Consider the following 26,882-nt stretch of genomic DNA (forward strand, 5'->3'; position numbering starts at 1 on the left):
CTAATTGTGAAGGGAGTACATCGATTTTAGTTTGTGTGTTTTATTTGTCATATTTTTTATTTATTTATGTTATATACTAAAAAAATTCAGATATTAAAACTGAGAATATTTGTTGAGAATAATAAATTATGTGTTGATTTTTGTCAAGCATATATTTTTTTATTGATATGAGATAATTTATTTAGTTTTAAGGTAGATTAATTAGTTTACTTAGTTAAATTGTATAACTAGAGGTAATTATGTAATAATGTTTGATTTTGTTTCCTAGGATAAATAAGTAATATAGATATTTGTAGATAAATGATGTTAGAATCAATAATTATTTATTAGTGTAATTAAAAGCATGAAAGAAATTGTGTGGTGAAATTCTTAGGGATGACCGAAGTCATTATTTGAATATTCAGTGCTCAAATGACACTACCCTTATCCTATGTATCCCTAGTTTTTGTATTTGATTACACCGCTTCTGTGACACCATTCACGTTTTATCTCGACCACCGTATGGATTGCTTTATAACGGGGTAACTTTAGCGAAGATTTACGAATGAAATGAAGCAAAATAGCCATGCGAGGAGCCATGGAGTTAACCAACAACCTATTCGAAAAATGCAGCCACCAATGCTGCTCAATAGGATTTCATACTGACAATAGTTGAGCTTGATCGATCCATTACCAACGGCTACAGCCACTAAGCCAACTGGCTAATAGGTTTCTCTTCACTCTGTCATCCAGAAGAGCTTCGATCTTTTCTGTGACATCTCAGGTGAGCTTGGTTTACTCTTGGATAGTATCGTTCATTTGCAGCATCAATCATTCATCAATGAGTTTCCATACTTTGGTCGGCAGTGACAACCAAGAATGTTCTTTTAAATTTAACATCCGTTTAATTATTTCCATGTCTCCATTTCCTCTTTCGTTTATCCCTCAACTTGCTCCAGCTCCTCTTTTCCTGTCACTTATCCTCACCTTGGCTCTAAATTCTATGATTTTACTATATGTTCATTAATGTTCCTTGAAATTTTTGGTCCATTCCTTCATGTGATTAGTCGTTATTCAATTTGGTCAATGGTGTTCTCAATGAGTATAACTAATCTGATAAATATTTTGAATTTGGTTCATGAATTAAAAAATAAAATTCATTACCATTTCTTTTTTTTCCAAACAAATTCCAGTAAATTCCAATATTTTAGAAGTGTAATTCTCTTAGGTTTGGAATCATAAAAGTTAAAATTTAAATTTAGATGTCCTCTGTTATAAGAAATATGAAAATAATATGTATATAATATGCATTATCTGCTTCTTAAAAGATGACAGTCAATAAATTTATGTTTTAATGTTGTCATTTTCAATCTTTTCTACATATAGTACTAATCAAATACAAATTGGATGGTTGGTAGGCTGCTATGAGGTAGATATTTTAGTCAATGTACTTATATGTTCATAGCATTCATTAATACAATATAACCTTTTCTTGATAAACTTTGAAATTTTAAAAAGATTTAAATTTTTCTGATAAATTTGGAGTTGTTATTTAATTTTACTTTTTACATGAAGTGTAAGTAATTTAACCAATAGAATTAAGATTATATGTATGTTTTACTAGTTTCTATAATTAAATAACCTGAGTTAATTATATGATTTAATTATTACGGAGACCCCAATGATGGGTGAAGAGGAAGGCCATGAAAGAAAGGGATAAAATTGTAGTTAATACCAAAAGGATGATGCTTCCTTTTTGCTTATTTTACATCAGTTCATATTGATGAACATCACTATGAGTGGGCTTATACAAGTAAGAAGTTGGACACCCTTTTAATAATTATTTTCTTTTCTTTCCTCTGAATGCTTTGCTTTTAGCATGAAACTAATAGACATGTGGCTATTCATCATCATACAGAGGAGACAGCTATAACTTCACTCCATTTATCAAAGTTTTGTCGTGGTCGGAAGCGTTGGTTGATGATAGCATCTTTTTGTGTTTCCGTACAACATGACGGTTGATTCATTTCTTTATTTGGTAATTCTCATTAGGGCAAGTAGTCAAAGTTACAATTCAATTATGATAATGGTTTCTTTTTTGATTTGTTTTAAATATATAGGAAATTCTCCCGAAGCAGAGCCATACTAGTAATAGTAATAGTAATAGTAATTAGTATATTGTGAAAAGGCAAAGAAAAATGGATGGTAATCCTAAAATGCCGTTGAATCATACAATCCTTCCTTAACATCTCTTTTGTGTTTGTGTTGGGGTCCTCCCTCCCTCCCCAAACCAAAACCAAATCTGGTTTAAACGAAGACAACACAATTCAATGGGATCCCACATTTTCACACCCTTCTTCATCCTCATCTTTTTCTTTCAACTTTCTCCCCTTGTTTTAACTCTCCCAGATTTGCGCAACATACCTCCACATGAAAATCCAGTCTCTCAACAGCCTCAGCTTTCAAATCCAAATCCAGCTCAAAACCAACCTTTAAATCCCAAGCCTCTCCCCCATCCAAATCCATCCGAATCCATCCAAATCCAAATCCATCCCAAGTTACTAGTGAATCCCTCTAAAGATCCTCGGGGTACATACCAATTTTCAAGCCGTCAACCAATTCGAAAGCCATCCGAAATCCTAATCTCTCAACAATCTCAGAGTTCATCCGATAATCCAAACCCTCAGCAACCTTCAAATACAAACCAAGCTACAAACTCTCAACAGCTTCAAAACCCAGCCGAACAACCTCAAAATCAAAGCACTCAACCATTTCAACCGAAGCCGCTAACCCCCAGTTCTCCTGATTCAGACGCGCAACAATTCCTCGACGCTCACAACGCTGCTCGAATTCAAGAGAATGAACCATTATACACCTGGGATCAAAAGTTGGCTGACTTTGCTCGATCATGGGGCAATAAGCGCATCAACGATTGCAGAATAGTCCACTCCAATGCGCCCTATGGCGAGAACATCTTCGTGGCGAACAAAGACCATTGGACACCTCGAGAGGCTGTCCAAAGGTGGGTAGGTGAAGAGCAGTATTATGATAAGAAAACCTTTGCTTGCCAACGGGGGAAACTCTGCGGCCATTATACACAGATTGTATGGAGGGATTCAATGAGAGTAGGATGTGCCCGAGTTAGGTGTGCTAACGGTGGCCTTTTTGTTATGTGCAACTATGAGCCTCCTGGAAATTACAAGAATGAAAATCCATTTGTTCCACACAATCAGTAGACATTCGAGGAGTATATCCCACGCTATATATGTTTTCAAGCTTCACTAATTAATTTATTCATTTTATATTTTATCCATAGTTTATTGTTTGTTTAATAACGTGCAAATTTTGTTACAATCATTATCCTATTCCTACGCAGGATACGTTTTCAAAGGGTTTTTCTTTTTAAATTCATATCATTTTAAAAACACAAATCAATCTTTTTCTAATAGGCGAGGGACCTTGTTGGAGATTTGGCACTCTTTAACCGAATGAAGTAAGAACTTCAATCTAGACTTTAACAGCAGTGTATTATACCCGAATAAAGAATGAAGGAAAAATGCTGGAAAATTTAAGCTTTGAGCTTCTTGCAGGAATAGAGAACAGAATTTTGAAGGCAAAGAGAAGTAGAGCATATGGAAGTAAAAATCTGATGATTTCATTCAAAAGAAACTTTGGCTCAAAGCCATTACATATATCAGTCATTGGCTGGTCAAAAAATCAACCTAAACACTACTTAACTCCACTTATTACATTGGAACTAGGTGATATTACTTGCACACTTAAACAAAGCTGGTAACCAGCTCTTTGACCATCAAGTTACATCAATTTGTCATTCAAAATGAACTAAATTACAAAAACATTGTTAAAAAAAGTAACAAAATGAAACTGAGATGAAACAGTAGCATTAACATCTTCAGTTGCACGTACTTTACCCGGACAACTTATGTGCATAAATTCTTACGTGCATGAATCTGCATGAGCTGCATGTCCACCTCTGTTGCTGCATGTGTTGCATGGGAACTAACTTCAACACTCCTCCTTAGTTTTCATGCTTGTAACACCTAGCTGCTTTCTCAGTTTTATAAATCTTGACATACCAAGGGCCTTTGTGAAGATATCAGCAACCTGTTCTTCTGAATTGCAATGAATCAGCTCCACCTCTCGAGCTTGTTCCATCTCCCTTATCAAATGTAATTTGATGCTGAAGTGCTTCGTTTTACCATGGAAGACAGGATTCTTTGCAATTGCAACAGCAGACTTGTTATCACATAAGATCTCTGTTGCTTCCCTTTGATGTAATTTAAGATCAGCTAGAATTTTTCTTAGCCAAATGGCTTGATTTACAGCATTGGCAGCTGCAACATATTCAGTTTCTGCTGTTGATTGAACCACCATTGATTATTTCCTTGAGCTCCAACAAAACATGGTTGAGCCAAGGGTAAAAGCATATCCAAAGGTGCTTTTCATATCATCACTTGAACCAGCCTAGTCACTATCTGTGTCTCCAACAAGCTTCAAACTTTCAACCTTGTTAAATAGCATCCCATGGCTTAAAGTACTCTTGATATATCTAAGCACTCGTTTGGCAGCTTGAAAGTGCTTCTCATTGCAACAATGCATGAATCTTGAGAGCAAACTGACAACAAACATAATGTCTGACCTAGTAGCAGTTAAATATAAAAAACAACCAACTAGGCTCCTGTAAGTAGACTCATTGACTGGTTCATGATCTCCTTGGTTTGACAGCTTCATTCCAACAGCAATCGGAATGCTTGTTGGCTTACAATTCTCCATTGAGAACTTGGACAAAACCTTCAAGGCAAATGTTCTCTGACTTAGAAAGATTCCTCCTTGAGCTTAAGTCACTTCCATGCCAAGGAAATAAATCATCCTTCCTAAATCAGACATTTCAAACTCCTACTCCATTTTGGCTTTAAAATCAGCCAACATTGCTTGGTCTCCTCCTGTGACCAAAAGATCATCAACATAGAGAGACACAATGAGCTGTGCTTCAACTCCTTTCTTCTTAACATATAATGTTGGTTCACTGAGGCATCTTTGAAATCCCAAACTGACCAAGTACCTGTCAATACCAGGCTCTAGGAGCCTGTTTCAGGCCATATAATGCCTTCTTAAGCCTGTACACCATTTGTTCTTTGCCAAATACAATGAAGCCTTGAGGCTGATCAATGTAGATCTCTTCTTCAAGGAAGCCATTGAGAAATGCAGACTTCACATCAAGCTGGTGGATTTTCCACTACATCTGAGCTGCCAAGGCAACCAGTAACCTGATGGTGTCTAGCCTGGCCACTGGTGCAAATGTTTCCAAGTAGTCCAGACCATATTTCTGGCTGAATCCTTTGACTACAAGCCTGGCCTTCAATTTGTTCAAGCTCCCATCAGCATTTTGCTTAGCTCGATAAACCCACTTTACTCCAATAACCTTCCTCGTGGCTGGTCTAGGAACCAATTCACATGTCTGGTTCTTCTCGATCATGGCAATTTCATCAGCCATAGCCTGTTTCCATCCTTCATCAGCTTTAGCTTCTTCAAAACTACATGGTTCTTCTTGTGCAACATGAGCCCTCTCATAAACATCAGCCAAAGTCCTTGTACCCCTGACTGGTTCATCATCAACATCCATCTCTGGATCATTTTGATCAGATTCAAACCGATCTGTCATAAGTTCTTCAAAAATGAGTTCAGGTTCATTTCTTTCCCAATTCCAATAAGCCTTCTCATCAAACACCACATCTCTGCTCACCTGGACTTTGTTGGTTAAAGGATCCAGAATCCTATAACCCTTTTTGACCATACTATACCCGGCTAAAATACCAGGAATAGCTCTTTTGGACAAATTATCCCTCTTTACAGCTGGTACTTGGCTGTAACATAGGCAACCAAAGACTTTCATATGAGCCAATGATGGCTTGAACCCAAACTAGGCCTCAAAAGGTGTCTTGTGAGTAAGTGCTTTGGTTGGAAGCCTATTCTGAATGTAGACAGCAGTATTGACAGCTTCAGCCCACATGGTCTTGGGCAAATTTTTCTCAAACAATAAGCATCTGGCCATATCCATCAAGCTCTTGTTCTTCCTTTCACTAATCCTATTTTGCTGGGGTGTGTAAACATTGGTTAGCTGGTGTTTGATGCCAGCATCATCACAGAAGGTATTGAACCCGGATGAAGTATACTTTGTTCCATTATCAGACCTAATGGTCTTTACCTTGCAGCCTGTTTCTGTTTCCACTGCAGCTTTAAACTTCATAAACACTTGAATAACCTCAGGCTTATGCTTCAAGAAATAATCCAGCAATATCTGGTACAGTCATCAATGAAGAGAATAAAGTACCTGTTGCCACTTAGTGATTCAGTCCTCATGGGGCCACAAACATCAGTGTGCACCAATTCCAACTTGTTTGATGCTCTCCAGTTGGTGTTTGCAGGAAATGGAAGCCTGGCTTGCTTTCCCATCTGACAAACCTCACAAACATCTTCAATCTGAACTGTCTTGGTGAAGTTTTCAACCATTTCCTTGCTAACCATCCGAGCCATAGATTTGAAGTTGGCATGACCAAGTCTTTGATGCCAAAGCTTGGTGTCTTCTGTTGAAGCAACATGGGCTGAGTGTGAGTCACCTGACCAGTTGACTTCAAAGCATTTGTCACTCATGGTGACTGTCATGAGACTTGATCCATTTGGATCAGTGATTTGGCACTCCTAACCTTTGAACACAACAGAGTACCCATTTTCCAGCAGTTGAGAAATGCTAAGTAGGTTCCTGTCAATCTCAGGTACCAGCAGTACATTTTTTATGATTTTTTCACTTGTGGCAGTACATATTTGCACATCTCCCTTGCCTTCAGCCTTGATTAACTGACCATTCCCAATTTTTACCTTGGTTTTGCAGGATCTGTCCAAGGTTTTAAAAATGGTTGCATCTGGTGACATGTGGTTGGTGCAGCCACTGTCCAGCAACCAGCCTTTTGTACCTTTCTTCTGGCCAGCTGAGCATGAAACAGCAAAGACCTACTCTTCATGGTCACTATTGTCTTCAGCCACTCGAGCTTCTTCATTCTTGTGTTGTGATTGGTTTTGGCCAGGTCTGCCTCTTTCTTTGTAGACCCTCTCAACATGGCCCTTCTTCTTACAGTGTTGACACATAACATCTGGTCTAAACCAGCATCTGGCCTCTGGATGACCAAGTCTTTTGCAAAATCTGCAGAGTCGATCTCCTCCTCTTGCAGTATCAGGCTTAGGCTTGTTTCTCCAATTCTTCTTGCCTTTATAGGCTGAGGTGCTCGAGGCTGCTTTGGCCTTAGCTTGGAAAGCACCCTCCTGGTGCTCCTCCTGTCTGCTAACTCTCCTTTGCTCTTGTGCATATAGAGCATTGATCAGCTCTGTTAAAAAGATGCTGGTTTGGTCTCTTGAGTCTTCAAGGGATGATATCTTTGCCTCATACCTTTCAGGCAAGGTTGAGATCACCTTCTCCATTATCCTTGCTTCATTAAACTGCTCACCAATGAGCCTTATGCTGTTTACTACAACCATAATTCTGTCAAAGTATTGTTTCACTATCTCTTCTTCCTTCATCGTGATATTTTCAAAGTCTCTTTTCAAGTTTAGTAACTGCTGCTGCCTTGTTCTTTCAGTGCCTTGGAACTCCTCTTTAAGCTTGTCCTAAGCCTGCTTGGGAGTCTCACAAGCCATTATCCTAGTGAAGATAACATCAGAAACACAGTTCTGAATGCATGACATGGCCTTGTGTCTTTTAGTCCTCTCATCTGCATGCTGTCTGATTTGAACAACTGTGGGTTTGGTTCTGAGTGGAGTTGGTTCAGCATCTGTGTTGACAACTTCCCATAGATCAAAGGCCTGCAGGTAAGTCCTCATCTTGACCTGCCATATGTGGAACCCTTCACCATTAAAGACTGGTGGTGCAGCTGGTGAGAAGCCTGATGAAGTCATCGTTTTGAAAGTATGATAAAACAGGTCCACTAAGAAATGAGCTCTTGATACCAATTGTTGGAGATTTGGCACTCTTTAACAGGATGAAGTAAGAACTTCAATCTGGACTTTAACAGCAGTGTATTATACCCAGATAAAGAATGAAAGAAAAATGCTGAAAAATTCAAGCTTTGAGCTTCTTGCAAAAATAGAGAACAGAATTTTGAAAACAAAGAGAAGTGGAGCATATGGAAGTAAAAATCTGATGATTTCATTCAAAAGAAACTTTGGCTCAAAGCCATTACATATATCAGTCATTGGCTGGTCAAAAAATCAACCTAAACACTACCTAACTCCACTTATTACATTGGAACTAGGTGATATTACTTGCACACTTAAACAAAGCTGTTAACCAGCTCTTTGACCATCAAGTTACATCAATTTGTCATTCAAAATGAACTAAATTACAAAAACATTGTTAAAAAAGTAACAAAATGAAACTAAGATGAAACAGTAGCATTAACATCTTCAGTTGCACGTACTTTACCCGGACAACTTATGTGCATAAATTCTTACGTGCATGAATCTGCATGAGCTGCATGTCCACCTTTGTTGCTGCATGTGTTGCATGGGAACTAACTTCAACAGATCTTAATTTGACTAGTTCTGTACATTTTCAAAAAAAATTTTAAAATTAATATTTTAACAATTCAACCGTCATATTTCATACTTCATTCATGTAGATCATGCATATCAAGTTTTATATAAATTAAAAGTTTTTAAGTATTCATTTTATGTAAAAAAATTTCAACCGTTTAATATATATTAATATAGATAATATTTTCGATTGATAATATCATATTGATTTAAAAAATTACATACATGACAATTACATTTATCTTGATAAAGTTAACGGCTAGACAATTAAAATATTAATCATATAAAAAATTATGAAATGATGTAAACTACACCGATATAATTAAATTTCTTTCCTTTTTAATATTCAACTTTATTACTGTTTACAATTATACTTAGTTAAAAAATAAAGATACAAATTTAAAGCGATTGAACTTTTAACTTAGAACTATTGTTATTGTAATAATTAAGAGCTTCAAATTTAAACCAATTGAGCTTTAACTTAGCATTAAGTACATATTTAAAAGTTGAAAATCAAGCCTATAATATAAATATAAATACATGCCAAGTAATCCAATCATTAAACAAATGAAAGATTTTTGTTTTTTTTTTCAAAAAAAAAAGTTTAATATGAAATTTATTGTTAAAAAACAATTACGATATCAATTTTTTGTTGAGAAAAAAAAAATATCGCATATGTTTAAAAATTCTTAGTGATTGTCTACCTTATTTACATTATGGGGGAAAAATCAAACTATACTCACTAAAATTCACAAACACCACACCACCTTATAAGGTCAAAAAGAGAAGCTTTAGCATGCAACATACCTAAATCAACATTAACGGGTATTGCAAATGGATCACTCTCCATAGACGCCTATGGGAAGTCCACCAAGGGATGCAAATCATTTCTATAACTGACCAACTTGTTAATTTGAACAATATAACAATACCCAAAAAAGGAAAACATAAATGGGGCAAAAATTATAATGCCATACAATTGAAAGAAATGGATTACGAAATGTCAATTGCTATGAAAAGAAATCAAAAAGGTGAAATCAGTCTTAACAACATTCTATGATCCAAGATCTAATAAATTTCCTAACTGAAGTATACACCAAAATTGTCACTTCAATAGCGCCCTGCTTAATCCCCGTTAGTTAGTTACCACTTGAATCTTCAGAATAAACCGTAACAGTCAGACAGAGTTTTCAACATTCTCTTAACCCAGGTGGATAATTTCCTTCAACTTTCTAAGCAGCAAAAAGATGACATAAAGAAACTGTGAAATTACAATACCTGATTCGAAAAGCCACTTCTTTCCTTGTTCATACTATCATCTAAATCATGTAGAAATTCAAACGTACAGAATCTGCGGAAAAATTTAGGATTGTTAATATAATTGTTCAAAGTGAAACGGAAGAATCTTCTGCATGTGTATGATTTTAAGAGAGCAGGATGAGCTTACAAGGCATTACAGCAGGCCTCTGTTAAACAAAACCAACCTCAATTTAAGATAGCAAATCCAACGTGGATTTACATTTGTTACCATGAAGCTAGAAAGATGTCTTTGCCTTTTTGTAGGGTTGATAGAAGTTTGTTTCTTCTACCCTTTTCCTGACAATCCTGCTATCCAAGAAATAAAGCTTTCAGCTATGTAGCACTGGGAGTACAACTTTCACTAACAAAAGCCTGTAGATTTTGGACATTCACTCTCCCTGATGACTCTGTTGTATATAACTTTAAAAGACTGTGAGCCATATGGTCGACTTAGCAAACTGATTGGCATTCTCAACGTCTGTTTTCGGTTTCTTCTACCCCTTATTAGAATGCTGAAGGTTTTCTCACCATCACTCTTCCTTTCAGCATCGCCTTCAGTATTTTTGTTCAGGTTGCTGTGTTGGCTCAGTCCGTTCTCAGAATTTTCAATCATATTTTCATTCAAGCAACCATTTTCCTGTATATTTTCCAAACCAACTCTAGCTTCTTCCTTAACACTATTTATTGCCAGAGGTGCTGAAAGGTTGGCTTCTTTCTTAGCTTCTCCAACACTGTCAATATCCAGTGGCGGCATAGGAGCTGAACTTGGATTTGCATCACCTTGCACTTCAGGCTCCAGTATCTGATCAGCAATTGGCTCAATAGTCGGTGATGGTACAGAGAATTCCATTGGATGACCAGGCCAAACTGTCCCAGGAATAAACTCTGGCATATTGGGGTTCACATTGCACTGCCATGAGAATTGACTGGGATGAAAAGGAGTGCTAGTTACAGGAAAGGTCATTGTTGGTACCGGTTGGGATTGAGCATAGGTTGGATACATAAAGGGTAGAGACTGCATCATGTTTGGAGTTGGAGGAGGTGAGGGATATGGATGATGAGGAGAGGAGCATATTGGATTTGGTAAGATGGTAGATGGTGCAGAGTGAAGAGGCATGTTAACTGCCCAAGGTGCAATGGCTGGAACAGGTCTAGGAGAAGGAGGAAGGGAGATGTTCATGGGGAGTGGAGCAGCACGTGAAATGGATGTTGATGGGTTGAAAGGAGCGGCAGATGCAGACAGCTTCTTATTGGCAAGCCCCTGACCGTTACCAGAGTTTAGGACCAAGGGCTTGCCTTTCAATTCTTCTACCCCTTGTAATGTGGAGTTTGAATTACTGTGCAGTTCAAAACTTCTAGATAGATCCTTCTCACAAAGTTCTTTTTTAGGAGAATCAATTGAAACACTTGTAGATAAATCCTTCTCACAGATTTCCGTTTTAGGAGAATCAATTGAATCGGGTACACCATTTACGAATATGCCATCCTGTACAATTTCATGAACCTCATTACCTCCAGCCTCAAGTTCTTGTCCCTCCAGTCTCTCGGACACCATCAAACAAGAGTTATCTTCGATCACAGCAGTTGGCCTAGTTTCTTCCTTTTTTTCATCCACACCAATTTCCTCTTCCGAGATTTCCTCTTTCAAGCTCTCTGTTGAATCCAGTATAGTGTTCTCACTCTTCTTTTCAAATATGTTCTCCATCCCCGTAGTCAACTGATCAGTATCGTCTTTTGTTTCATTCATTTCCTCTCGATGTTTTTCAATGTTGAAGTCTGGGTTATCAGGACAACTAGTTTCAGGCCTGAAATGTAGTTTGGAGATACTACCCGGAGGGGCCAATGCTACTTCCTTGTACGAAGGAGATTTCCCAAGACTGACTGTAGAATTTTTTGGATAGTGATCATTAGGTGCAAAGGCAGAGGCAGAGTCCCCAGGTCTAAACACCTCGCCTCCATTTCTAGAGATCTCAGTTGTCCTTTTAGTAGATGAAGAAGTGGACTTAACCCTGTATGTAACGGTTTTAATTATTCTCCTTCCAAATCTTGAACCTAGGGAGGGATTAATAGTGTGCTGATCCACATGACCTCCATGAGATATTGTTCGTTTCTTCAAACGGTAATACCTATTATTTTGATGACTGGCCTTGACTAGAGGGAATTCCATATCAGGATCAACATTCTTTTTCTGATAACTGAAAACCTTGCCTATACTTGCTCGTCTCTGCTTTAGTCTTCGCCCAAGTGAGACAGATGCTCTTACCCTTTGAACGGGTTGCCACCCATCATCCCCTTCTGCTTGTGTTTCAGATAGGATGCAATTATCAAGGTCTGGTCTTGCCTCTGTTGTCTCTTCCGTAACAGGAGCCTGAGAATGTGCTGGCAAAGAGCTCATCTCCTGGTTAGCATCTGGTTTATCTTCCGGTTCAGGTACATGTGTCTCCTCATCTGAAGCTTTGTTCACACCCTCTTTAGAGGATTCCTCACAACTTGGATAAAGTTTTCCCTTCACCTGTAGAGGAGAATCGGGATCCATAAGAGGTGCATGTTGGGTAAAAAGAAAAAGAAAATAATGCATCTGATGGTCCATGCTAGTAGCCATGTTGCCTTTTCCTGATTTACATACTTGCAACTATCCAGGCTTTAACTGAAATTGGAATGAAAAATTTTCCCCTTCTTTGGAGAAGAATGTGCCATCATATATGTTTTACTGTATCAGGCACAATTATTTTTTTTCCTATTGGACATGGATGACATCCATTTCTAGAGACAACATTTCTACCAGATTCTATAGATACCATGCTAGCTCCACAGCCCTTCATCTAAAGGTCCTAGTTTTTACTGTTCTCCATCCACAATAAGCCTTCTCAACATTATATGGACAAGCTTGGAATAGGTTTAATGAAGCACAAAATCTGGTTATGGAAATTTGGCTAGCTCAGTAGTTGAGGAGCTGAAACTACATATTTCTTTCTATAGTTCTTAGCCATTAGTACAATCTGCAAAAAACTTGGTCACCAGCCCCTACATAATGCGCTAGTATTAACTCATTTCAATCAATGTCATTATTAAAGAGAATCAGATTTGGGTCTGGTTCCTATCATCAACAATAATTTTGACCAACCACAAATTAAACTCTACCTTACCTTCATAATACAGCTTCTTTTCCTTCCTGCTGCAGCATCTTTCCCTTTGGCATCATGATTTGGATTAATATAGTCAAGCAAATCAGAAACACTGCAAAGTAGCATAAACATCAGCAACAGTGTAAAGATGTCTGTAAACGTTTCCAGCTTTGCTGGCTTTTTCAATAAATTGCTTAACATTGGAGAGCTAATATATATATAAGGATGTCTGAATTTTCCCATAGCAGACACACAAATGGAGAATATATATAAACAAACAAATGCTGGTAATCCAACCATGTGCTAACCAAAATAACTTTTTATAGGCCAACCACCTAAAGAATTCTTAGAAAACCAAACTAACTACTACTATATTAATTTGTTAAAATCATTACAACGGCATTTTCAGGAATTGTATAGCTCAGTAAGCTAAGTTAAACTAATGCAAAGAAAGTAATAATCCACGAGAAATAAATGGGGTATCAAAGAACGAACTCAAAACAAGTACATGGAGGGGACACCAGCCGCCATGACAGGCAGGTCTTATTTTGTTTCTTTTGCGTGGGGAACAAGGATCTGAGTAGGGTGAGCCAACATGAAGAGTGATGATAGAGGTACTTCGCCACCAGTGGCATTTGAAAGGGTAAATATAAATGTACACCACAGAATAAGAGGCTGAAGAACTCATAAATGAAAAGGTTTTTTTTTTTTAATATTATTTTAAACTTTTTAAAGCATAAATAAGTACCCTTCCGTAAAGAAGTTGAAGATGGTTCCACAAGTGAAATCTCAAGAATTCTCGAGAAAAACCCTATCAAAGGCATGGATTACATTTTTCTATGCTGAGCTGGGAAATGCAGGAGCATGTGACATGATAGCTGGACAATTATGTGAATAGCACATAAATTGGCAAAAAGGAAACTTAATACATTCAACAACAATCAACTATTTCCTAATCCCCTTCTTCGGAGAATATGCTAAGATATTTTACCTTAAATGGCCCTTGCTGGCTATGGATGCATCTGGCTTTTTAGTACCATTTCGTGCAGCTTCTTGCTGTTCAAATGCCTTGGACTCAAAATACTCGAGCCATGCAGCAGCATCCTGAGAGATTTCATCAAAAAATTTAATAGTTGATAATGAATTAAAGAAAACAACCCTAAAAAACTATCATATCTATCATCTGCTGGCAGAAATTATTCACTCAAGTCAAGCATTTGATGCGCTTCTGTCAAAAATTATCAAGCTGCTATTGATGCCAACTTTCACTTTAGCTCTGTCAACTAAGAGCTTGAAGCAGCTGTGCTTATCTCTAGGTCACAGGTTACTCAAAATTTTGGGTGGCATGAATCACATACCGAAGAGATTACTTGTTCAATCTATCGACTGCAAAAGATACCTGGGTACGTAAATCATCTGGGCCCAGCTTTGCTCGGAGAATGTGCAAGGTTGTTTGTTCATGTTGGACGCTCAAAGGGTATGCTTCCATCAATGAGAGTGCAATTGCTATAGCATGATAACTTGCTGCTGTCTGAAGACATTAACGGACAAAAGGATTATTCCTTCAAAGATTTTCTCTTTGCTTTGTCACGAAAAAAGTATGAAGAAACAAAGGAAGTCAGAAGTACACAATAGGATAGAATCTTAGTAATGTTTCCTGACAGTTGATTTGGGACATGCATAAACATGAAATGACAGTTGATTTGGGACATGCATAAACATGAAATTAAGATTTCACGCACTAACTACATTTTTCTGGCAAGCCTTTATTTCATCAAAAACATCTAAGACAGCATTGTCTTAGCACCCACAATATGAAGTAAAAAAAATTCAAAAACCTCGGCAGTGACTTTTTAGTTAATCCATTTAAGAAAGGTTTTATAATGATTCAATTTCTCTGGAACATGAAATAGAACCATAGATGCATATGACGAAAAGATGACTCAAACCTGAATATGGTCAGGACCAAGTAACCTTTGGTTACACTTCAAAGCTTTGTGAAGATATCTAAGGGCAACATGTACATTGCCCAGTCCTTCTTCCATCATGGCTACGTTTATGTATGTTGCAGCGGTATTTGGATGAGATGGCCCACAAGTAAGATGTAAAAGATACAGAGCACGCTTTACATATCTGATCCAACAATAACTTATAGATGTTATGATCAAGAGGCTAACCGGAAAGATTTCAAATATGACTTGAAATTGCCACTACCATCTTACAAGATATTTCTTCAGGAACTTACAATGTCCAAAAGCAAACAATAATATTAGGTTCAAAAAGTAAGATTTGAAAAGGAAAATACATCTAGCTAAGCAGATTAAATTAGAATTTGTGACACTGAAATCCATTTAAAGGCCCACCAGAATGTGTGAAGATAACTGCTTCAACATCTATAATTCAAATCGTATAGTATTAAAGGATAAACTACAATAGCTACTAGGCACCAAAAAATATTTGTAAAGAGCTTGTCTGAGCCTTGATACTTAAAACAGTAAAATGTCCATACATAAAATGCAGACAAACGTACTTAAGAGCAAGTTCTGTATGCTGAAGCCTGTAATAGAAGACAGCAAGATCTCCATAACTCTTCATTGTGTCAGGATGATCTAATCCCAGTTCTCTCTCATTGATATCCAAGGCTTTTTGCTGGTATATTGTGGCCTGCAGTTGGGGTAGATTATTGATTTAAATTCAACTTGAAACCCTCAACACACAGAAAACTTTTATAGAATTGTTTAGGGTATTTTAGTATGATATGAATTTCCACACTGCAGGTAGGAATGGTTAACAAGAAGACCTGATTGAAATCTCCAGTGTGATATAAAATCACAGCAAGAAGGCTGTAAGCTCCAGCTGTCATTCGATGATATGGACCACAAACTGCTACTAGCTTAGAAAGAGCCTGCCGGAAACGGAGAAGTTTAACAGATTAGAGACTAGAGCTACGAAAATAAAGTTTGATGAAGCACATTATAGGCATATCATCTGGAATGTATACCTTGGTTCCATAAATTACGGCATCTTCGAGTTTTCCCTTATCTAAGGCTGTTTTAGATGATTCTAAAAGTTGTCTTCCATAAGCAGATGAGCATGCTGCTTGCTGAAGAGAAATAGAACGCAAGCAAGTACAAAACCATGATAAAATCAACAAATTCTGAAACAGAGTTGAGGAAGGAGAAAGGACAATGTTCAAGAATTATTTATAACCTTATGTACAGGAACCAGACTGACGATATCTGATGGTTGGAATGGGCTAGCAGAATCCATGTCAAAATCCCTTGGAACCAACTCAATTCCTACCTAAAAGAAGCAAAGGAGAGAAAAGGAAACTCATACTTAGTTTTCATGCTCCATCAACAGCCACATCCTATTTTTGGTAACACGCAACTAGACTATGATTTATAACCTTTCTCTTGGCATGCAAAGTACCCTACATAGCCATAGAGAATGTTCCCTTATTCTGAATTTTGATCAGAAAAATTTACATTTTAACCAATTTGATAGCAAAATCCATCATTAAAACTCTATTTAGAGAAGGAAGCTGGCCCAAGTATATGCATCCCTCTTTCCATAAAAAAGCACTAATGAAACTATCCATTGTAATTTCAAAAAAAAAAGTGGTAAAAGGAAAAAATAGCTTCTTATAACTACTTCCATCTCCAAAACCCTTAAAATTTGAACAGAAAGTGATAGCCTTTTATACCTTCTGGCATAATCCACGTAGAATTGCAAATTTCCTAATGTCCTTGAAGTCTAAGTTGCTAATATCCCATTCATATCGCTTCATCAAGAAGACCTGCAACCACTTCCACACCAATGAATGGATTTTGCAAGACTTGTGTAGTTCTCCACTCTTAGGAACTCCAAACATCAGGTTCAGTGCAGAAGCTATTGACACAGCCAGTTTATCAATTTTAACAACAGTGGCAATCACGGCCTGCAGAATATGCTTGAATGCCCGAACAATCATTTCATGAATACAAAGTGACTGCACATGTGATAGCTTTTCTGAAAGCTTGACCTGAGCAGTAAAGAAACACCAATCAATAACTTATCATGGGAAATAATAGTCATTGTTCCATTTTTCTATACATCATAGGCTCACACACCAATTTTGGGACAGGGGGTTAGGTAGCAAAAAATGGACTGTACAGAGAATCTTAACAAGCTATGATGCAATGTCGGTGGGTATGTGTTATGCTAAAAAATCTAATAAAAGTTGTGCACTCATAAAAATAGAAAGAAATTGGCAGGGCTTGACAGCTTCGGCAACAAAGAGGAAAAATATTAAAGAATTCCTTTTCAAGCTGGATAAAGATGTTGTACAGGGCAAGCATTTATAAATCAGAAATATATCAGAGTATGGCACTTACAACATGTCCAAGGGAACGCATCTGAAGACCTCTAGTATGCATAAAATCAGTCAGAGTTCGTCCATCAACCGGTGAGAGTTCCAAGGAACCAAAATCTGCAACCTGTTATTGCATAATAAGTACTAGCCAGAACTACTACAAACCTAACTACAGACAAAATCAGGAAAGTGACGAAATAACTCTCAGGGTTACCAATTTTGGAAGAGCAACTTCAATGTAATATTTCTGCGACAATTCAACTAATTCCTGTAAAGTCTTTCAAACAAAATGAACATGTTAGACATAGGCTTCCAGTATACAAAATTCTATGCTACAGTAATCAAGAATATCTACCTTGTGATGAAGTCCAGTCTTCGACTCTTCTAGTCGAGCAAAGGCCTCTTCGGATAACTTCCTCTTCAGCACAAGTTCATCATCTTTTGAACTGGTTTCAAGCTGAGATTCTATAGAAGCTGCTGTAACATTTTCAACAGCATCCGGATGAGAGTTTGAGCTTCCTGATCCCATATTCCCATCTGATTTTTTCTTGTTCTTGAGGGACCTAAGAGGTGTCCCAAGTCCTCCAAGTTTCATCTCATTCTTAGACTTCTCCCTAGATGGTTTTTTATCTTTTTGTGTGCTATTTTGGTCCTGCAAGTGTTGTATCCAGCAGGCTCCTAGTTCCCATCTCACAAAAGGTTTCCGTTCGAGTTCCTCCTCCTCAAGCTTAGTAAGACTTTCTTCCAGCAATCTCTCTATCAAAACTTGGGACGAACTAAGTTCTTCATGTTCCAAAACTTGTGAAGGCGAAGCTACCTTATTAAGTTCTGAAGGTATCGTTTTATGAAGAAGTAATCTCAAACTGAGAGAAGAAAGGAAGGGAACTCTTTAAGAATTCTGCTTTTGAAGCTGAAGGAGCAAAAAAACAGCCACAAACTAAAGAGCAATAACCGCGTCGTAGTAAATGAATTATTATACCTTTCCATTTCAAAATTAACTCTCTTGTCTTTCTTATTCGAAAAATAAATAAAGGAAAATTGCATTAAAGGACATAAAAATGGTAAAATTCCATTAAAACCAACAACTATATGCAAGCCATGTCATCTGGATGCAAATCAAGAGAACATCAATCCAATGATCTGCATAATTGAGTTTCGAGTTTTCCTTCCAGGATAGATAAACACTGACCAATAGGAAAGATTTAGCTTGAAATTTAATAAGATATGTAGCCACTCCATCTAAATGCAAGTTAAGCAAACACCAATCCAATCATTTGCATCTGAGAGGTTTAAGTTTTCCCACCGAGATAGAGGAATATTGAACATTAGAAAATTTTTAGCTGAAACACAAAACATTATGTTATTTTCAAATACCCCTTTAAATACACTCAAGAAGAGTTTCATTTATCAAACTCTTTAAAATTTATCAAATCAACAGTTTGTTCCCTCTACTATAATATATAAAATATAATACAGCTCAAGCAAATATATATTTGACACTGAAGAAATTGGTACCTGTTAATATTGAGGGCATTGGCCCCGCCTTCAGGCTGCTCAAGTTCAATGCTTTGATATGGTGGACTGCTTTTCTCATTCTCTCTCCCCTCAACCTTCACAAAGGCAATATAGCCACAGTATCTCACATTTAATACACCAAGAGTGGAAGTATCCTGCAGTCAAAATATAAAAACTGCCTCAATCTTACCAACTCCGAAAGTAGAATCTAGACCATAAAGAGATTCATTCATCATTAAAATTTTCCAGAAAATATCTTACATGCGCAACCGTATTTTCATCAGCTGTGATCCCTTTCAATAAGTTTCTTTCACGCAAATTTGTTTGATCTACTCCAGTTGTTTGAATTCCATCAATCTTAGTGTCCACCTTACAGCTTGCATTGGGGGCATCTTTCATTACCATAATATTCAGGCCCCCTACTCTCTCAGAATACAGAGTTTCACAATTCTTTATTGAACAGGTCGGATTCATCTTTCCCATTACATGCTTCACAGTCCTAATGGCTCTGAAAATTGCCGTGTCGACAAATAGGCTGTGAAGAAGAAATGCTTTCCTGTCCCGTATTTGTCGCTCCTCTGCTGTCTTGCTGGGCATAGATGCAAGAACTGAAACTCATAGGCCCAAGGTATCGAATCGTTTTTTCCATCTCTTCCTAAGCCACCTCCATTACCCCCCCACGTTTCATCCTCCATGGGAAGAGGTGGGAAATTTGATGGTGATTGCGCTACAATTGGAGGTACAAGCCAGGTATTCGCTCTGAAGCCATAAGGAAGATTCCCAAACTGACCAAAAAAAAGAAAAGTAAAGTTGTGAAACAATACAAAAGCTAGGCTATCTTCATGAACAACTTCTTGATTCTTTAGCATTTTCAGTCAAAGCAACTAAATAAAGGGACAAGCAGTGATAAATGATCATATACCTTATTACGTTCCGTAAACGCTTTCATGAGATCGTTGTAGGCCTGTAATATTCTTATCAGGGTATTAACATGAGGAAATATTATCAAAAGAGGAAACATGAAAAAGGTACGAGTTAATATATGCTATAAAGTTTAAATGAACATAAAATATGAATTAAAAAAGTGAGAGTTTCTGGATTTTATGGAATGGAAATCAGGAAGTAAATTTAATTGAATGGTATACATCATTCAAAGAGAAGCCATTACTTAACACAAATGAAGTTAAAACAAGTCATAAATATATTCCCGCCAAAAAAGAAGTCCGAAAAACATTACAAAAAGAAAGGCAGCAGCTACTCAATATAATTAAAATTTCAAATAACTTAAATTCAAAATAATTCAAACCCATAAAATAATTAAAAAAAATTCAAATCCATTCAACTCAATTTAATCCGATCTAAAATTACTAAATCCGTCCTATTCGCAAGTTTAACTGAAATCCATGTCGAGTAATTACAACAATGTAATATTTTAGTCATGCCAACAAATCATCTAGTTACCTCGAAAATCACATACTTAAGGTTTTCCTTTTCGCAGACTATTGAAATATCTCTCATCAATTTAAACCATAAAAGTCAAGCCAATGCAATAGCTTATATCGACAAGATCCACACGACAGAAATTAAAACATAAAGCTTTGACCTTTGAGTACCGAACACAACTCCAAATCCAAATTTACTGCTTTCGAATTTCAAAAATCAATTATCACATATCAACAGTTGCACTAAAAGCTTAAAAACACCATAAATATCGCAAAAGTTTCTTTTAACCAAGCATATTATATCTCCAAGTCAAATACTTCTCATCAATATGATAAATGTCAAGTCAATACAAGTTTCACCCCTCACAATTTCTAACATAAAATTTTGATACCCAACTTAACTCCAAATCGAAATACTATGGCTTTCAAATTTAAAAGATCAATTATTACATAACAGTTGCACTTGAAGCTTATATACATCATAAATATCCCAAAATTTTCTTTTAACCAAATATATTATCATCTCCAAAGTCAAAGTCAAAATCTATATACCATAAGGAAATCCAGTTAAAGAGATCTCAACTAATAACTCCCCCTGCTAGAAATCATATTACATGAACAAGATGACGAAAACCAACCAAATGTATGACTTGAGATCACACTTACCACCAAATGTGCATAACTATCATTAATAATTGATCTTACCATCAAATTTATTTTAAGCAGCATAGATTTCTGTAACACAAAATACCCAATCAAAAATGAACTTCCATATAAAATGTTCCGATAATCGTGACTTCAGCTTCTATACGAAGAAAGCACAACATATGGCATGTACCAGAATAAGTAATATTCTCCATTAATTAAACATTCTCCAAATGAACTGATTTATACCTCAATCAAAAACTGTAATCGCAAATAATCAACATGACTATTGAGTATGGAGATGTTCGTTGCACTCCAAAATAGATACTTAAATAATCACGGTTAGATACTTTTTCACCGAAACCAAATCACTCCAAATTAAGCAAATATCCTCTTATGCACCATTACACCGACTAACCATACACTGGTGCAATATAAAAAAAAATCCGCCAAGGCAATTACAAACATTACTACCAAATACCAATAATTAAACATCTCAAATTTTCAAAATCTTATTTCACCTCAACGCCATTTCCCTTGCTTTAGTCCAAAAGAAGCAAATTTTATGCCGGTTACCGAAGACTCAATAAACATCCACCACAGGTCTAAAATCTACATAGATCGGAAATCTAACCCACGTCTATAAGATCTCGAAGGATCAGAATCATTCTCCAGATTGTTCATTCAGTTTAAAACAAATATATATTATGGAAACTCCCATCACATAACTCAACAGACTCTTATTAGCTGATAAACAAACTGCACGACCAAATATTATCATGTTCAACGAGGGAAAACCATTAAAAAGAAGGCATGAAAGACTAATATCTCCAAAACTGGTAAACTCATTAAGAAGGGAATCAAAAGCTTATCACGTTTCAAAGCGTTTTAGATAAGCTGACATAAGTAATAACTTAAAAGAAAGGAAAATGAAAAACTGACCTTATCAAAAGCTTTACTAAGTTGGCGTAACAAATCAACAAGATTGTGACAGAGAATCCGCTGCTTCTCAACGCTATAAAAACCTTTCCGGCATGATTCCACGTGAACCAGCTTTCCATTGCAAAGCTTAATCTGGTCATTATCAAACAAATATATTACAGATACAAGAGAGACCGGAAGACACTGTATTGCCAAGAAGGAGAGGTTCAAGGACGAAGATCTCACGTCAAGGGAGAAGAGATGATCATCGGCTGAGATCTCCTCAACTTGCCGCTTGTTTGCCCTCCTTATAACTGAAAAGGAAAAGGAATAGTCGCTAAGCTAAGTTCAAACCGTACGCGAGGGAGCAAGAGAAAAATGCAAACAAATAAAGACGGAAACAATTATAGAGAGAAACAGTACATTGAAGAGGAGGAGCGAGATGAGAGAGGGAAAAGAAATCGTAGAAAGTGCCGAGGCTAGGGCAAGAATGGCTCATCTCTCCTTCTGCATCTACCGGCACGTCCTTCGTAGAAGATTTCGAAGCCGATTCCTTGTTCGCACCGGAGACGGATTTCTTAGCTGCTGCACAGCCTTTCTCCTGCGCAACCGCCGCATTCTTACTGGCGTCCGGCTTCAGCTGATCTTTGGCGGTGACAGATGAGCCGAAGCTCGCTGTGCAAGCCACAATATCCAGTACCCGTCTAACGTGCGCCCCTGCGCTCTCTTCATCATAATCATCTGGGTTTATTTTTTCAAATTTTAAAACACAGAGAAAGTAGCAGTTAGGTTTTTTTTTTTTTTGGAGGGAAATGAGACTGAAGTCGCGAGAAGCAAAAGTGTCTTTTCAGCGTATATTTTTTGTCTACGTCGTAACTAATCAACGTTTATAAAAATACATTTACATTTTTGCCCTCTTTAGCTTACCTTCCGTTAAGGTTAATACGCACGGTCTGAGCGCCGAAACGTCCACGGTGTCTTTTAACCGCAGCCCTCTTACCTGTAACCGTTAGAACAGAAAAATTTTCATTTTAACCGCGGTTATTACTTATTTTCGAGTTTATAATAAAAACGATAATAATAAATGGAAAACAGGAATATGAAATTTTTAGTATATTAATTAATTTCATTATTATGAATATTTATGAAAACATTAATTTAAATAAATTTTGTATATAGTGCAAAATGAGATGCACCTTTCTTTTCTTCCTCTTCTAAAGAAGACGTAAACAAAATTACAGTCCATTATTTCGGAGACGGAAAATGATGGCCATGATATTTCCAAGAGCTATTTTATCAACTTGAACATGATCTGTGTGTCGTTTCTGCTGTCATATTCTTTTGAAGCTGACATGATTTTTCTGATATTTGGTCGAAAATTTATTAATTTTTAAATTAAATTATATAAAAGGGCCTAATAATTTTTCTAATTATAAAATAAAAAATTTGTAAATTAGTTTACCAAAAATTATTTGTACTAGAAATGCATGTACCCTCACGACCTTACCTCATGGGATAAGGAAAAGTTTGTGATGTTGCAGGCCTCCGTATTCACCGATAAAAGACGACGTACATCTAGTATCCTGTCTGTCGATATCCCCTGCCCATTTTTATTTGCAAATTATAAAATTTACCCCATTTGTAAAAAGAAAATTAAATAATAATGATAATTCTAAAAAAAATTGTAGCGTATTGTTATATCCTGCACATATTTATATATTCAACATATTAGCAACCAACTCCATTTCAAAGGTCGAAAAGATAAATATTATCTATTCTTGGAATATACTAAGTCGCAATTAAATTTAAAATTAAAACGAATTCTATTTTTTTAAATAGAAGATAAATTCTTCCAAATTCCAAACTTCATTTAAAGAAGCTCAACTCAAAATAAAAAATAAAAATTTAAAGCTTAACTGCTTTCCATTTCCATAATTGGTTGAGATATTTAATTTCTGAGAATTGGGACCCAAAGAATTATTAATAAAATGGTTGCTGACGAAAAGACGATTGTGTAGCGAAATCCAGCTCCAAAAGCATGAAAAACGAAAAGAGGCCTCTTAAAATTTAAAAGAAAACGCGCACACATACACGCACATGGTGCCACGATGATAAACAAAATCGCTAAGGGAGGCTCAAGAACATGAAAATGAAAATATTAAAAACACAGGGACCAACCTTGAGAATAACATGAGTTTCATCGGGGAGGTGTACGGTGATGTCCATCACCACCGGCAGAACTGCAAACAAAATGAAAAAAGGCCCGCGCCGGGCAGGGCGGGGCGGGGCGCCGCGGTTAAATTTGAGTAATTTATCAAATACGATTAAGAAATACTAATAGAGTAATACCCTTCTCTTCCTTCTTCTTATTCTCTCCTTTGGCCTTTCCTCGGCTGTTCCTTGGAGCCATTTTCAACCTTGGGGTAGATGGGGATGGGAACTGGGAATTTCTAACTTTAAGCTCTTTTAGATAAGATATTTATAGCTGCACGCCTGTACCAAGAAAATGAATCCTGTTACGTATCGTCATCTTCATAAACAAAAAATTAATCAAACGATAAAACATATTTGTAAAAAGCAGGTTTTGGAGTATAACCCAATTCTTATTTTAATTCCAATATAACATATAAATGGCAGAAACCAATCGAAACTAGCTTTCTATGCAGAATTTTTTTCCCGACGTATATGAACTTTGGAACTAGTTAAGATTTCAATGGTTACCAAGCAGCAGCAGCAGCAAAAAACAGATGATTTTTCCGAGACTTGAAGGTTGAAGAACAGAGATAGAATAGTTTTTTTTAATAAAAAGCTGGAAAAAAGGAAGGTATTTCAGCTATGGGATAACGAAGAGGGCATAACCGTTGAAGCTCTCATCCGCGGTGGGGGCAATAGAAAGAGATGATATAAGAGAGGGTTTTGAGGTATGATAAGGAAGGAAGGGCGGAGATTTAACAGTCAGATGAGTATATCCCATTTTATGGCAGTTTCTGGGCTTATACACTGATAATCACTTTCTGGGAATTTTTAAAAAAAAATTAATTATTATTAGTAGCAGTATATTTTAAAATAGAATTTTTTAATGAAATAATAAAAAATAATAAAATTAATACTGAAATAGGATAAACACCTTATTAATTATCAAACTAGGCCAAATAAACAGTATATATCATCCCACCAATTGCTCCAGCAACCCTCATCTTCCCTATCATCAATGCTTACAAGGACGAAGTCAAAAAAATTTTTTACGGGATTTGGTAAAATTTTAATTTGTTATAGTTTATATCTTTATAATTTGTAAAGAATTAAATTGAATATTTATAATTTTAGAGGGTCAAAGTGTAATTTTATATTTATTAATTTAAAATTTTTAAAAAAATTTAAGAGTAAAAATTAATTTTACATTTTAGGGTGACGGGGCCCATACCAGCTCCTGGCTTCGCCCCTGATTGCTTGAATCATTAAAATTTTAAATATTTAATTTTTTATACCTAGAAAAATATAATTTAAAACGGTGTATTTTTTTCGCCTGAAATACTGGTGCCGCGAATTGCTCAGGTAGCACTTAAAAAAAGTATATAATCTTTTAAATTTTAATGATTCAAGCAATCATTGACGGTAGGAAAATTGAGTGCCACTAATTGTTTAGGCGACATCGATGATATAATGCTCATTTTGCATAGTCTGGTAAATAATAGGATGTTTATCCTATTTTAATATTTATTTTATTATTTTATATTATTTAAGTGAAAAACCCTTTAAAATATAAAAAAATAAATTTACATGTAGTCATTTACATATTAAGTTATTATATATGATGAGGCTAACTAGTTAAAAATATAATAATTATATTTATTTTTAATAAATTTTAAAATCTATATTGTTCCTTTTGTTGTGATTATGTTAGTGTTTTTATTTCTTTTATATTTTTATAAATTAATAAAAATTTATACATGATGAGATTTGAGCTAAATACATTATTCATATCGTTTTTTTCATTTGTCATTTAAACTAAATCAATTTTTAATTTTTATTTAAAATTTTTATAAGTTATGTCTATGTTTTAAATTTTTATATATTTATACATATGAATAATGTTGTTGGTTAAATTGTTGTCGTAAGCCAACTTGACACTAATGCAAGATTGTTGACAATATCATTATAAATAATTTTAATGCATTTAGTATTTTTAATATGATATATTTACATGTTTAATTTTCATTTTATTCATTTAATATAATTTTTTATTTTAAGATTATATACATTTCATGTGTTATTTTTATTAATCAATCTCAAATAATATATTTCATTATTTATTGTATTTATCTTTAAAAATAAATTTATATTTTAAATCGTTATTTTCATGCACATATACATATGATAAATCTTATAATTATTTATAAATTAATAGGGTTGTATTTCAACACAGTTCATTAATAATATCCATTAAATGCAAACTTTAATTTTTATTTTATTGAAAATGCAAGCCTTAATTTTAGAACTCCTAATGTTTAAATAAAGACAAATTCTCTCAACATTATATTTTTTATATCTAAAATATTTGACTCAAAATTTTATTTATATATTATCATAAGTTTTTTTTTCTTTTGAAGACGCTGGGTTTTTTATTAAACTAGGATAAAAAAATAAAAAAAATTTTAAAATAATATAAATAAAAAATTATGTACTAAAATGGTACATTTTTGTATTAAAATAAAAAAATTTTATTTAAAATGGTACATTTTTTAAAGTAAATATATTTTATAGGTCTATGACAGCACCACTCCAAATGTACCATTTTGATACATAATTTTTCATTTGTATTATTTAAAAAAAAAATTGTCCTAATTTAGTAAAAAAACCTGATAGACGCTACTTGATTCAATAAGTTGTTATAATTGTAATATGTTTTTATTCTTTGGGAAAATAATAAAAACTGAAAAGTACTGTAATATTAGGCCGTACCTGCCCACCTCATTGACAGTTTGCATTGCAGGGCAC

At 35.5% G+C, this 26,882-nt stretch overlaps 2 protein-coding genes across 2 annotated transcripts; one reads left to right on the forward strand and one right to left on the reverse strand.

The window, feature by feature from the left end:
- Positions 1 to 2,309: 2,309 nt before the first annotated feature.
- Positions 2,310 to 3,286, forward strand: LOC107938158 (repressed by EFG1 protein 1). The gene has a single exon (XM_016871232.2). It carries the CDS (start codon positions 2,310 to 2,312, stop codon positions 3,213 to 3,215), a length of 906 nt encoding a protein of 301 aa, XP_016726721.1. The 3' UTR covers positions 3,216 to 3,286.
- Positions 3,287 to 8,175: 4,889 nt separating this feature from the next.
- Positions 8,176 to 24,843, reverse strand: LOC107938163 (protein TSS). Its single transcript, XM_041074598.1, is given in 27 exon segments — positions 8,176 to 8,592; positions 9,391 to 9,934; positions 10,031 to 12,394; positions 13,029 to 13,119; positions 13,999 to 14,111; positions 14,407 to 14,538; positions 14,957 to 15,140; positions 15,538 to 15,671; positions 15,808 to 15,912; positions 16,009 to 16,110; positions 16,218 to 16,310; positions 16,714 to 17,031; positions 17,384 to 17,485; positions 17,576 to 17,629; positions 17,717 to 18,224; positions 18,877 to 19,031; positions 19,138 to 19,487; positions 19,490 to 19,661; positions 19,799 to 19,840; positions 21,906 to 22,037; positions 22,131 to 22,198; positions 22,308 to 22,625; positions 22,812 to 22,884; positions 23,392 to 23,484; positions 24,063 to 24,124; positions 24,234 to 24,377; positions 24,606 to 24,843. Coding segments are annotated over 24 exon segments (5,613 nt in total). The 5' UTR covers positions 24,295 to 24,377; positions 24,606 to 24,843; the 3' UTR covers positions 8,176 to 8,592; positions 9,391 to 9,934; positions 10,031 to 10,243.
- Between the last annotated feature and the right edge of the window lie 2,039 nt (positions 24,844 to 26,882).

Source organism: Gossypium hirsutum, chromosome A08, assembly GCF_007990345.1.
Source record: "Gossypium hirsutum isolate 1008001.06 chromosome A08, Gossypium_hirsutum_v2.1, whole genome shotgun sequence".
Taxonomy (NCBI): Eukaryota; Viridiplantae; Streptophyta; class Magnoliopsida; order Malvales; family Malvaceae; genus Gossypium; species Gossypium hirsutum.

Coding starts and splice junctions, on each gene's coding strand:
- LOC107938158 (XM_016871232.2), top strand. CDS start 2,310: ATGGGATCCCACATTTTCACACCCTTCTTCATCCTCATCTTTTTCTTT.